Below are 14,235 nucleotides of genomic sequence, written 5' to 3' on the forward strand. Positions count from 1 at the left end.
AGATCTGTTGGAACTAGGAAAAAGGATTTATATATCTGTGGAATGACCAGGGTGAGACAAAGGACTCTTGTCTGCTGGAGCTAGGTGTGAATGTTTCAACTGACCACCTTGATTAGCATATAATGGCCTGACAGTACCTAGAGCAAACCTTTGTTGAGAGGTGATGAGATGTCCTTGTTTGTTTCCTCTCTGCTGTGCTGTTGTAATTTTAGAGTTTTTTAAATACTGGTAGCCAGATTTTGTTCATTTTCATGATTTCCTCCTTTCTGTTGAAATTGTCCACATGCTTGTGTATTTCAATGGCTTCTCTGTGTAGCCTGACATGGTGGTTGTGAGAGTGGTCCAGCATTTCTGAGTTCTCAAATAAAATGCTGTGTCCAGGTTGGTTCATCAGGTGCTCTGCTATGGCTGACTTCTCTGGTTGAAGTTGTCTGCAGTGCCTTTCATGTTCCTTGATTTGTGTTTGGGCGCTAATCACCTCTCAACAAAAGTTGCTCTAGGCACATTCACACCTAGCTCCAGCAGACAAGAGTCCTTTGTCTCACCCTGGTCATTCCACAGATATATAAACCCTTTTTCCTAGTTCCAACAGACCTCACTACCTCTGAGGATGCTTGCCATAGATGCAGACGAAACGTCAGGAGAGAATGCCTCTAGACCATGGCCATATAGCCCGAAAAAACCTACAACCCACTGATTCCAGCCATGAAAGCCTTTGATAATACAATTTTAACGCTGTCATGATTTAAATGATACAGGGTGAGGCAGCATAACTTCCTTTTTTCAAAACTTAATAAAACCCATTGTACAAATCAGAATTATTTTTAATAATGTAGGCGCATACCTAAAGTTTTGTCTTATATAGTTTTGAAGATCGAATTAGGTAGGTGACGTCCCACATTCTCCACACATTGAGTAAACTGATTTCTGGCGTTTGTCATGACTTTTGCCAGCATAGCAGGCATTATGTTGGCAATTTCTTCCTGGATGTTGGTCTTCAAATCGTGTAAGGTCCTTGGACGGTTCACAGAAACACGAGATTTCAAAAAACCCTATAGAAAAAAATCACAAGGGGCCAAATCTGGAGAGCGGGGCGGCCACTCCAAATCCGCTCGAAAAGTAGGCCTCAACGGCAAAAGCACGCTCCTCACTGTTCCAACTCATGATGGCGACTGAACTGTGTCAGGACAAAACTTTATACTCCCGCCTCTCCAACGAGACCACTAGCGCTCCGCTATGTCTTCAACCGGCTGAATGTTGCGCATTTTAAAAAAGGAAGTTATCCTGCCTCACCCTGTACATCATTAGTTAAAACTGGTATTATCTAAAACAACAGTCTCTCTGACAGTGAGAGTTTAAATTTCACCTTTTTAAAAAAGTCCATTCTCACATCATTCTGTATCCTTAGATAATTATTCTTCAAAAACATGCAATTCATATTTGCCGTAGTAATACTGAGATGTTTCACCTTTTTCTCAATTTTAAAATCCAACTTCTCTATCAATTGTATTTGATCCTCTTTTTTCATTTTTTATTAACATCATAATCTTTCTCTTATTTACTTTAAATCCACCCCATCCTCCAAATTCTTTTTGTGCTTCTATTCTTTCTAGAGGATTTTCTCACATTATCTGCAAATGCTCTTAACTTACACAATTTCTTTTGGGTTCTTATGTCCTTAATTCTTTCATCACATCTCCCTAAATCCCCTTTCTCAACAGCTTTGAAGAAATACATCAAACATATTAGAATTTATACATATTATCTATAAAGTGCGTACTGTCACCTAGATGTCATGGGAACATTAGCTCTATTCAGGCATTTTGTAATCTACTTGAATCAGACAGATGAGGGAAGAGAAGATAAACCTCTTTCTAACAAAAATACTGAAGATGGGAGTCCGATCTGAAGATTGTTTGGATGACCAGGAACTTTGCAATAGTTCTTACCACTTGCTGTTTCTCTGCCTGCCACTCTCACACATGCCAGTTAAGAAAATAGGAGCAAAGCTAGTATGCCCCATTTTTTTGCATGTTTAATGCACAATACATGTTTAATGTTCCAGGGCCAAAGAATCAGATGGCGAAAACAGAAGAATGGCCTGCCTCAGGCAAGCGTGCTTGCTCCATCAATGTTCAAAATTTACACAAATGACCAGCCATTGCCAGAAGGGACAGAGAGTTTCAACTATGCTGACGTTTGTGCCATCACCGCTCAAGCAGGGAGCTTTGAGATGGTTGAACAGAAGCTCTCCAAACCTCTAGGTGCTCTTGCTGCCTATTGCAGGGAAAAGCGGCTGACTCCTAATCTATCTAAAACACAGACATGTGCTTTTCATCTTAAGAACAGACAAGCATCCCGAGCTCTGAGGATCACCTGGGAAGGAATCCCACTGGAGCATTGCAGCACACCCAAATACTTGGGAGTCACTCTGGACCATGCCCTGACCTACAAGAAGCACTGCCTGGATATCAAGCAAAAAGTGGGGGCTAGAAACAATATCATACAAAATCTGACTGGCACAACCTGGGGATCACAACCAGACACAGTGAAGACATCTGCGCTTGCATTATGTTACCCTGTTGCTGAGTATGCATGCTCAGTGTGGAACACATTTCACCACGCGAAAACAGTGGATGTGGCTCTTAATGAGACATGCTGCATTATCACGGGGTGTCTGCACCCTACACCACTGGAGAAATTACACTGTCTAGCCGGTATTGCACCACCTGACATCCACCGGGGAGTATCAACCAATAGTGAAAGGACCAAGGCAGTGACATCTCTGGCCCACCCCCTGTTTGGATATCAGCCAGCACACTAACGATTTAAATCAAGAAATAGTTTCCTAAGATTTACAGAGACACTTGCTGGAACACCGAGTGGCAGGCTCAAACCCAGAACCTCAATCATTGGCTGACACCATATGAGAGACTCCCTCCTGGGCACACAGAAACTGCACGACTTGGAAGGTGCTGAACAGACTGCGCTCTGGCACCACAAGATGCAGAGCCAACCTTAAGAAATGGGGCTACAAAGTGGAATCCACGACATGCGAGTGTGGAGAGGAGCAAACCACTGACCACCTGCTTCAATGCAACCTGAGCCCTGCCACATGCACCATGGAGGACCTTCTTGCAGCAACACCAGAGGCACTCGGCTACTGGTCAAAGGACATTTAATAGAATACCAAACTTTGTGTTTTGTTTGTTTGATTGTTTTTAATACAATACAACTGTTTTGGTTCGCTCCTGACACAATAAATAAATGCATGTTTAATTAAAGTACGATGCATAACACTAGAAGAGGGCTAATGATGGCACATATTTCCAAGCTGACATGCTCAGAAACATACTTCTCAGATATGTGTCCCTTTTAGATACAAGTCTATTCATTATCTCTCTACCTTGGCTGCTGTGTTCACAGTTTAAATTAGTATCATATATTGCAACTCTATTTAACATTCCATTTGGATATGTCTGTATTTATCATTATAATCTAAGGTGAGATATGCTCTAAGGTGACTTGAATGGTTTTCAACTTTGGTGGGAGAATGAATGCACTGGATGCCAGATTAAAAAATGAAACATTGGTCTCTTTGTTTTTCTTCAGATTCAGACTTCTGCTAAGTGGGGAGGGTTGGAAAGGCTGATATCACCTATGAAGTGGCCTCTTAACTTACATTCACCTGAATCTACAAGATCTTTTGTATTGGAAATAAATGAATAAAGAAGAGACAAAGTTTTTGTGCAAGACTGAGTTGCCAGAAGGAAGGCAGGGGCGGCTAATTAATGTTACACATGTGGCACTTTTGGGGGAAATGAATGTGATTCTTTTTTTCAAGAGGGAGCCCAACCATACTTGTGTCACCAACCTGGCTGCTAATTAAATGGTATTCACTTCTGGTTGTACAATTCTTGACTACTGTTCGCATTTTGTAGGATCACTATAATTAAAATAGACTGGAGGGGAGGCTTCCTCTAAATTCTACATTCTGCATTTCAGTGGCAAGAGCTTATTTTCTTTGATGTACTGTGCATGTTAGTTTTATAAGCCAGTCTTGCTATAAAAAAGAGAAAATATTTTGAACGAGGAAGCAGCAGGTTTTATTAAGTGTTTGAAGAATGCAAAGGGATTTTGTAGCACCTGTGAGATTGAAGAACTTGTCCACAAAAGCATACACTACCAACTTTCTTTCAATTAATGGTTCTGCTGTGCAAATGATTACATAGGAAATCCTGGAAGCAGTTTGAGGCCCGGATGGTAATTACATAAACCACAGAACACTGATACCCATTAAAAGCTTTCATGGGAGCTTGTTATCGGGCTGCAACAGTTTGAAGTCAGCTTTGAACTGCATTAAATGGTCTGTGTAGATGGAGCCTTACAACCTCATCACATGGGCAAAATTGTCTGTCCTACAACATTTTCCCATCAGTTCAGGGACAGAGCCCTCAGGATCCCATCTGTTGCATCTCAGAGTAGAATCACCTTGCTGAAGAACACCAAATTGCACACAGCCAGTAGTCTTTATGGTTTATTGAAAATAAAAGGTAAAAAGTTCTTAAAAACAAAGGTAATGGTTCAAAAGATCAGGATAACTGTTGCAACCCAGAGCAGGAAACGGAACCCTCAGGCAACAATCCACCACACTTGACTTCAGGAAAACAATCCTTTTTTATTGATGAAAGATGAATACAAAATAGAGGAATATGCAAAGGTAAAAAGTCACAGTAAAAATCAGCAACAAGAAATGTCCATAAACAAGATCATACAACCCACAGCAAAACTGCTGAATCCTGGAACATGTTAGCAATCCACTAACCATACTTGGAACAACTAGAAAACCTCTGAGGAACAAGGCCACTTGAATCAGGAGACCTGCAAAAGCTTGCACATTAATCTGGAACGATGCCTGGTCTGAAGCTGCATTCAGGCCAGGCATACTTAAGGCCGAGAAATCTATTGCGAGGCACGCCTGAAGTTTTTGTTTGCATTTCTCTAAATCTAGCTGACCTACGTAAACATTGTGCTTCTCCCCAGCTCTGCCAAATCTGCCCCCGCCTATCCTCATTAGGCAGACCAGGTGTCGGATTCTCTGGAGAACTACTCAGCTCAGAATGCATGTTCTCATGGGAATTTTGACTTTCACTTTCCAAGGCTGTAGGATTTTCACTACTCAAACCATCATCATCTAAATTGGCCTTAGAATTCACATTGACATCTACATGACCATCAGGAAATACAATCAGAGAATCAGGTTCAGATTCCCACCCAGGCTGAACCCCAACAATAACATAGCACTTGAAGCACAATCCAATAGGCATCAGCAAAGCAAGACCCGGACTTAGGGCGACCATAAGTCTAAAGTGTAGAGTAGATGCTGGGCGGAAAATGACCACAGGCCTTAATTTAGGGACCTTTGATGTAGAAAACGGAGCAAGCTTATTTTCTGCTGCATCGAAAAGAGGCCTGAAGCAATGGATTCAGATTGCAATGAAAGATATTTCAGCTAACTATTAGGAAACAAATTTCCTTGCAAGAAGTCTCCTTTGTTGGAGGTTTGTAAACAGATCCCAGGTAGCCAGCTATCTCTCAGTCAGGTTTTAACTGTGTATTCTTGTCCGTGCAGAAAATCATGCTAATAATCTTTAGGGGAGGCTTGTCTATGGCTATATCCTTCTTGCCATGGAGCAAACTTGGTTTATGGCAACTGGGACAATTTGCTGTGTCTTTCCTCCTTTGTAGATATCAAAAGAATTTATGAGGGCTTGGGAGAAGCAATACATCTCTGGGAAATATATAAAATGTATTACAAAGACCTTAACTAAGATTTAGTTGAATCCTTGTGATAGCATGTATTCTGGCAGATTTAGCATAATGAGATACTGCTATTTGCTGAAAGTTTTATGTAATGATTGATTTTCAAATTCTGCTATGTCTGTAGGATGTGAATTTAATTTAGCTGGTAAGTATCACAGTTGTTGGGTGTGTCTTCAAATTTTATCTGAGGCCATTTCTACACAGCTATATAAAATCCGCATTGAACCTGATTGTATGGCAGTGTGGAGTCAGATAATCCAGTTCAAAGAAGATATTATGGATTATCGTCCTTGATATTCTGGGTTATATGGTTGTGTGGATCTTAAAAACAGAAGGGCAACATTTATTTAGAGAGGCTTTGCCATTATCTTCCTCTGAGGCTGATATAGTGTGACTTGTTTATGGACAACCAGTGGGTTTCAGTGGATACATAGGGATGCAAAGTCTGGTTTCCTAGGGCCCTTTTGTTGTTGTTGCTGCTGTTGTTTTATTGTTGTATTTGTGCCCGGCCTCTTGTAAGCCGCACCAAGTCCTTCGGGAGATGGTAGCGGGGTACAAATAAAGGTTTATTATTATTGTTGTTGTTGTTATTATTATTATTATTATTATTATTATTATTATTATTATTATTCCACACAACCCTATATACCAAAATATCAAGGGAGAATATCCCACAATATCTGCTTTGAACTGGGTTATCTGAGTCCACACTCAGATAATGTGGGATTTCCTGCCTTGATATTCTGGGATATAGGGCTGTGTGGAAGGGCCCTCAGAGTCCTAGCCCAACACCGCACCCTTGAAATGTGATCTTACAGTGGTTATTGTAAAACTTAAGTTATAAAGCAAATTATAAAGCTTTGCCCCCTCTTTTCTTACCTGGCATGTGTAATATAGCTGTGAGTCACATGGGCTCTTTTTATTCAATTTCTTTATTTACTTTAAAAAATGTGTTTTTTTCTAACCACTACATCCTTCTTTTTCCTTCCCATAGTTTGGCTTTACATCCAAGGAAAGATATTGTTGTTACCGGAAGTGATGATCGCCTGTGGAAAATGTGGGCCTTTCCTAATGGGAACATCATCATGAAAGGTGAAGGACATACGGATTGGCTTTCTGGGTGCTGCTTCCATCCAAGGTTAGTGAAAACAGCTTTGTGAACCAACATAATCCATTCTAGGGAAGTACTTGTTTGCTTTGCCTTTCCAAGCTGGCCTGCTTTGATGACTTTATATTTGGAGTGGCCTTCTCTGTTCTTTATGTAATTTCCAAACATACTGATAAATGTTCCTTTGGCTTTCACAATGTTGACTTACGATTGATTGCTTTCAGTATGTTTATAGATTTTAAACTTTAGTCTACATGCTTACACATCTAAGTAAAATGAAATAAGCTCACCATGCCTATTCTGTCTGCGCCTATCTCAAGGACAAAGGAGTAACATTTTTGAAATCATTTATAAATACTGATTTATTTTTTTCTTTGTTTGTTTAATGTATCCCATTTGTCTCCCCTTCCATCTACCTAGTGCATTGACTTCTCTTTCAGAAAAGAAACTTATAGAGAGAGAGATCTATTAGTAGTATTAACAGGGATTTAGCCTATGCTCGATGGGATTACACTCCTCCAGATGACACAGGTTCACAGTTTGGGGGTACTCCGGGATTAAGCTTTCACACATACATCTTGTGCTCTAATTTCCCGTGACACCAAATCTTGTATTGATATTCCATGCCTTAATTGCATCACATTTGGATTACTGTAATGGGTTCTATTTGGGGCTGTTTTTAAAATAGTTTTTAATATTTTATCTGATCCAAATTGCTTTAGCTAGATAGTTAACTGGGGCTGGTTACAGGGAGCACGTAACTCTCTGGCTTTAACAGCTGCCAGTTTGTTTCTGGGCACAATTGTAAAATGCTGGTTATGATATATAAAGCCCTATATAACTCAGGTCCAGGCTGTTTTGCAGATCATATCACTACATGTGAGCCAACCGGGGCTCTGAGATCATCCGGAGACTCAGACTCACCTCCATCATATGGACAGGTGATGTAAAAGGCAAGAGATTATCCAGAGAGGCCTTCCTCTCAGACCCACCTCCATCATATGGACAGGTGATGTAAAAGGCAAGAGATCATCCGGAGAGACCCACTTCCATCATATGGACAGGTGATGTAAAAGGCAAGAGATTATCCAGAGAGGCCTTCCTCTCAGACCCACCTCCATCATATGGACAGATGATGTAAAAGGCAAGAGTTCATCTGGAGAGGCCTTCCTCTCAGACCCACCTCCATCATCTGGACAGGTGATGTAAAAGGCAAGAGATCATCCGGAGAGGTCTTCCTCTCAGACCCACCTCCATCATATGGACAGATGATGTAAAAGGCAAGAGATCATCCAAAGAGGCCTTCCTCTCAGACCCACCTCCATCATATGGACAGATGATGTAAAAGGCAAGAGTTCATCTGGAGAGGCCTTCCTCTCAGACCCACCTCCATCATCTGGACAGGTGATGTAAAAGGCAAGAGATCATCCGAAGAGGCCTTCCTCTCAGACCCACCTCCATCATATGGATAGGTGATGTAAAAGGCAAGAGATCATCCAAAGAGGCCTTCCTCTCAGACCCACCTCCATCATATGGACAGATGATGTAAAAGGCAAGAGTTCATCTGGAGAGGCCTTCCTCTCAGACCCACCTCCATCATCTGGACAGGTGATGTAAAAGGCAAGAGATCATCCGGAGAGGTCTTCCTCTCAGACCCACCTCCATCATATGGACAGATGATGTAAAAGGCAAGAGTTCATCTGGAGAGGCCTTCCTCTCAGACCCACCTCCATCATATGGACAGGTGATGTAAAAGGCAAGAGATCATCCGGAGAGGTCTTCCTCTCAGACCCACCTCCATCATATGGACAGGTGACGTAAAAGGCAAGAGATTATCCAGAGAGGCCTTCCTCTCAGACCCACCTCCATCATATGGACAGGTGATGGGAAACGCAAGAGAAGGCCTTCTCAGTCGCTCCCCTGGACTGGCATTCTTTATCCAGGGAGTCCAGAATGGTCCCCTCTCTGATTTCCTATGTTGACAGGCTACAACCATTTTATACAGGCAGGCTTGTATAAAATGGTCAAAGGGCTAGGGAAATAAAACTTTTTATTTATTTTAATTATATTTTAATTGATTTTTTAAAATACTTGTATGAATTTAATCTTTCAAAAGTATGAGCTGCTTTGGGTCTCAATTTTGAGAAAATGGGACAAAACCAAAATAATATTAACAACAGCAATAAGAAAAGCAAAACAAAAACAGCTATTCTCAGGGGAAAACAAACCTTTACACATTTTTCCCTTCATAATTCATGTTATAAAATTATTTTTAGTCATTATGTATTAAAATAAAATTAAAATTATATACAATTAGGGACAATTTCACATGTCCTATCAACTTAACTGAAATATTCACAGAACCTGTGGGGCGAATTCATTCTAAAGTGATTCCCTTCCCTGAAGATTCTCTGAAGACCTATATAGCCTACCTTGTGTGTTACAAAGTAGAATTGGATTATAAAGAACTTGGAAAAATCCTAGAATATAACAACCATCGTAGTCAATCTAGTCTTTAGAAGTCTTTTTTTTTAAGAGCTGGAATATTATTCGTGGCTTTCCCACTGTTCCCGTAGTCTTTCTACCCTCCCATTTACTTCTTATTTGGGGAGCTGTTTTTTTTTTTTTTGTAGTTGTGTGTGTGGGGGGGGGGGATGATTGACTTCTATGGCGCAAGGATACTTGAGAATCAGTGATATGCTGGCAGCAATTGACTTTCTTGTCTGTTGAAACAGCAGGCACAATGATGCAGCATCTGCCACTTTTGCAAGCTTCTACTTTCTTATGATTTTTGTATGTAGAATATGCAAGATAGTCTTTCTTGGAGTCTTCTCCTTACTAGTGGAGAGGACTAACATTGTCCACTCCAACAATAAGGATTGGACAAACATTGTCATGTCCAACATAAGATATTGTCTGATGTTGACAATGTTTAGTGATTGGTGTTTACGAACTCTACAAAACTATTGCCTGCAGAAGATCTCATGCTAAGTTCCAGTATCTCTAGCTAAAACCACCAGAAAATGAGAGAGAATTATACCTGAAACCTTGGAAAGCTGCTATTAGAATAGATATACCACTGTCTGGTTTGTTATAAGGCAATCAGCAAATGCTCTAGAAAAAGAAAGGAAAGAGGTAACCTTGAAAAATTCCAGAATTATCTCTACTAAACTGCTATGACGAAAATACTGTATCTGAGGAAAAGAGATTACTCCAGAGAATGAATGACAGCAACCCATCATTATTTATTAGATCCATGCAAAAAGTCTTTGTGCCTCATATGTCAGATCTATTTCATAAGGTTTGTACATAGGACGCAATGATAAGAAATGCGAGGGGCATCCATGCAAAAATCTTAAGAATCAAAATACTCACCTACGACTTTTCATTAAAGTTCAGTAAGTTTTGTAAGTCTCCCAAAGTCAGTTTCATTTTCAGTGCAAGCAAACTGTACCAGTGGGGCGAAGCCAAAGAGGCCATTCCTCTTTAAATTAAGGAGAGCCAGGTTGCCCGTCACCATTGTGGGAGGGCAAGTGAGCTGGGAGGGAGACTGAGAGAGACACATTAAGGCTTGAAAGCCAGCAGCCCCTTTCTGATGTGGACAGAATTCTGGGAAATACGAGGGGTATTTTTTAAGTAAGGTCCGTTGGAACATAAGTACACAACAAAAGTTTATTTCAAAAAAGTAAATTTATTTTCAGAAAGTACATACTTCACTCTATTTTTTGACATAGTTGCCAATTTTGTTCAAACACTTATCATACCTCTGAACCAATTTTAAAATACCCTCTTCATAAATCCTCGCTTCAACTGAAGCCACCAAATCATCTGTAATCAAAGAAGGGCGACTGGAGTGGTCCTCATCATGGACGTTGTCACGGCCATCTTTGAATTGTCGTACCCACTTACGCACTTTGCTTTCACTCATAACAGTATCACCGTACACTTCACAAATCTGTCGATGAATTTCTGCAGTAGGCAGGTTCCTTGCAGACAAAAACTGTATCACTGAGCGAACCTCACATGTGGCAGGTGAGTTGATAGTCTTAAACATTTTTAAAGCACAGAACAGAACCGTACAGGTTAGTGTTGGGGTTCAGCCTGATCCTGATCTGTGTGAACAGGATTCTCTGATAGTTTTTCAAACTGAGCAAGCTCTCCCTGACTCTGATAGTGTGGAATCTGTTGTTGATGCAGAGGTCTGAATGGGAATGAAAATGAAACCCAACAGTTAGAAGAGAATGTTTTGGAAGTTAGCCGTGATATCTCCCCACCTGGGCTTGATAATGAGGTCCGGAGAGAACAGATAGTCAGAGATAGATTTGTTTCCCAGTCTGTACAAAGGTCACAGCGCCTTCAGCAGAAAGAGGCCCAAACAGAAAAGTCAAGGGGCATCTCTAAGAATAGCTTCTTTGGTTTAAGAGCATCCCTGCCGGGTGCTTCTTTAGGTCAAGCAACGTTCGGGACTGTGGCTGGTCTTGGCAGAATTCCTGTGTTCCATGGCCAGTAATCCCAGAGGCTTATAGTTTCCAAGTTCATGGTTAGTAAAAGGCTAACAGACTCCTGGTTATTGTTTTGTGGCTTTTGAAGTTTTGCTCAAGTTCAGAGATCCTACTGACTACTGTGTTTTTCTGTGGCTTTTTTACTCTGCATTTACCTTTCTTTTGTAACCAATTTTTCATCAATAAACAAGGATTGCTTTTCCTACAGTCCAGAGTGGTGGATTTAATCTTATGGTCTTGTTTCTTGAACTGGGATGCAACAGTTAGCTACAGAGCACAGTTGTTCCCGAGGCATGTGGTATGCGCGTGAACTACTAGTGTCTACAACAAAATGGACCTTACTTAAAAATACTCTTCGTATAAGTTGGGAAAGTGAGGACCCCTGTGGAGAGAATTCAAAAGGTCTAGAATTGTGCTCACATCAGAAAGCCCCAATGAGGTAGAAGAGAGATATTGTCCATCCACACAGTTTAGAGTTCCAATAAATTATTAAATCTGCAAAGAGAACTAATAGTAAATCTGTCCTGGACTGGGAGGAAAATCCCTAATTTAAAGTTGTATGGTATGTTGTGTGTCATATAGACATGCAAAGGGATAGCTGTTGTGGCTTAAAAGAAGTTTTTGTCCATTTTTAAAAAAAAATCCCCCAAAATCAGTAGATGTGTGAACCTTTCTGAAACTTGGAGGGAATGATGTCCTGGTTATTTTGTGTCATTGTAGTGACAACAGTCTCTTATCTTAAATACAGATTATACATCAGGGCAATCAAATGCTATGGCATACTCACTTCTTTAAGAATGGCACATACTTTTTCATGATCTACAGCATCAAAGGCTTTGCTATGATACCCCTTCCTTTTCTGATTCCAGTCTGGACATCTGGCATTTCAATGTTTTTCGATGCTGTATCATTGAAAATAGAAATTCAAGGAGATTTCTCTTGTAGTTTTTTTAAAAAATATGTTGTTTGTAAAAACTTTGAAAATTCCCCAAAATCAGTGGATGAGTGAAACTTTCTGAAATATGTGTGTGTGTGGGGGGGGGGGATAGAAGTGGTAAATGTGTGCTACAATTGTAGTAAGCTTCCTCCTGATAGCTCTAACAAAGAGGGAGAAATGAGCCTCTGAAGCTTTCCCACTGGCACAATTACTTAATGAAAAAATAGCGAAAATTTTGTAACTTTGTTATAGTTATGATATGGACTCCTTACGATATTTTAGAAACACTTAAGAAACAATTTGCATTTCCTCCCTAATTTAGTAATGAGTATTGAAACATTTTTTCATTGATTGCATAAGCCTAATATTTATCAAAAACTCCGACATACAAGAGTGTCTTTCTCTAGCTATGTTGGGATTAGGTTGTTTCAAATTGCTATTTTTCTGTGATGAACAGCTAACATTTCTTCATTAACTATGGAATGCATCAACTGGTGGCTTTTTTAAAATGAGGTATGGCATTGGCTTTACTTCTTTTACCATTGTATCCCAAACCCCAATGGAGGGTGAATATTTTTTAAAAATAGTATTGCTTCTATGAGGTTAAAAGATGGTTAGTTTAATGGGGGGGGGGGGTGTCAGACAGAACTGAAGACTAGGCCAGAAGATGCAAAGAAGGGGCCAAAGTTAAATAATACTTCATAAATGAGATAGGAGTAGAGATGTAAGAAATTCATCCATGGCTAAAGGACTGAAAGAAGTCATTTATTTATGATAGACGTGAGAGCTTTGTGTCTTATGGCCATGTGAGAACTCTAGCAAAGAAATGAAAAAAAAATGCTGCTTTTAACATATCACCTGAACTAAGTATTAAATCTTTAGCCAATTCACAGTGTGGTATCATAATGAATTCTGGACTTCTCTGTTTAAAGGGGGAGATATCATATTAATTTCTATTTTTCTTTTGTCAGAATAACCCTTACAAATTGAAAATTAGCACAGCAATTAGAAGTCAGTGGTCAATATTTGAACTATTTCCCTTAAAACATTACTTTTCTATTAGCATTTCATCAAATTCTATCCTTTGTTTGATGTCTTCATCAGCATCTAGTGTTGGTGCATAGGCACTTATGATGGTTGCCTGTTGCTTTTTGGCAAGATCAATTCGGAGGGTTCATTGATGCCAGTGGGTGCTTCGGTCAGATGTTTCATCAGATCATTTCTGATAGCAAAGCCAACTCCATGTATTCTTTGGTCTTCTTCGGGCAGTCCCTTCCAGAAGAAGGTGCAGCCTCCTTTTTCTTCCTTCAGCTGTCCCTCTCCTGTTCTCCGGGTCTCCTGAAGTGCTGCAATGTCAATATTAAAGTGTCCCAACTCCCTTGCAATGATAGCAGTTCTGTGTTCCGGGCGTTAACTGTCAGTGTTGTCCATCAATGTCCGTACATTCCATGTACTGAAGTTTATTTTTCTTTTTTGGCTGCAGGGTGGTGACCCCACTGGACCTGGCAGTCCAGTCAGGGATAAGAGAGGCAGACTATGTTTAGGGCACCTTTTCTAGCCCCTTCCCCATGTGGGGTGATCAGAGTGGGTCCTAAAAAGGGCTGCTCAGTCATGGATACAGCTCCCGAACTACTCAACTGCCTCAGACCTTGAGGTAGAACGACTGAGTCCGTATCCACCGCCCATGTGCCAGTCTGTGACTAGGGGCTTCCAGATTTCACAGTCCTGCCCCCGTCACCACTCGCTGATCACCATGGGACTTTTGTTGGTTTGTTTTTGTTTTCTTTGGAAGATGCCTGTGCGTGATTTTTTTTAATGTGTGGAGGTCAGTGCACAACTAATCAACACACAGTCTTCACAGAGTG

The 14,235-nt window shown here is 40.5% G+C and overlaps 1 protein-coding gene across 2 annotated transcripts in view; it reads left to right on the forward strand.

Annotated features, from left to right (window-relative positions):
* The window catches only part of SPAG16 (sperm associated antigen 16), a 590,759-nt gene that overhangs the window by 246,004 nt on the left and 330,520 nt on the right, over nt 1–14,235 (forward strand). For both annotated transcript variants that reach the window (XM_060781324.2, XM_067470372.1), the window contains exon 11: nt 6,818–6,961. In XM_060781324.2, coding sequence (XP_060637307.2) covers nt 6,818–6,961 — 144 coding nt within the window. The remainder of the gene's footprint in view (nt 1–6,817; nt 6,962–14,235) is intronic.

This window comes from Anolis sagrei, chromosome 1, assembly GCF_037176765.1.
Source record: "Anolis sagrei isolate rAnoSag1 chromosome 1, rAnoSag1.mat, whole genome shotgun sequence".
Classification (NCBI taxonomy): Eukaryota; Metazoa; Chordata; class Lepidosauria; order Squamata; family Dactyloidae; genus Anolis; species Anolis sagrei.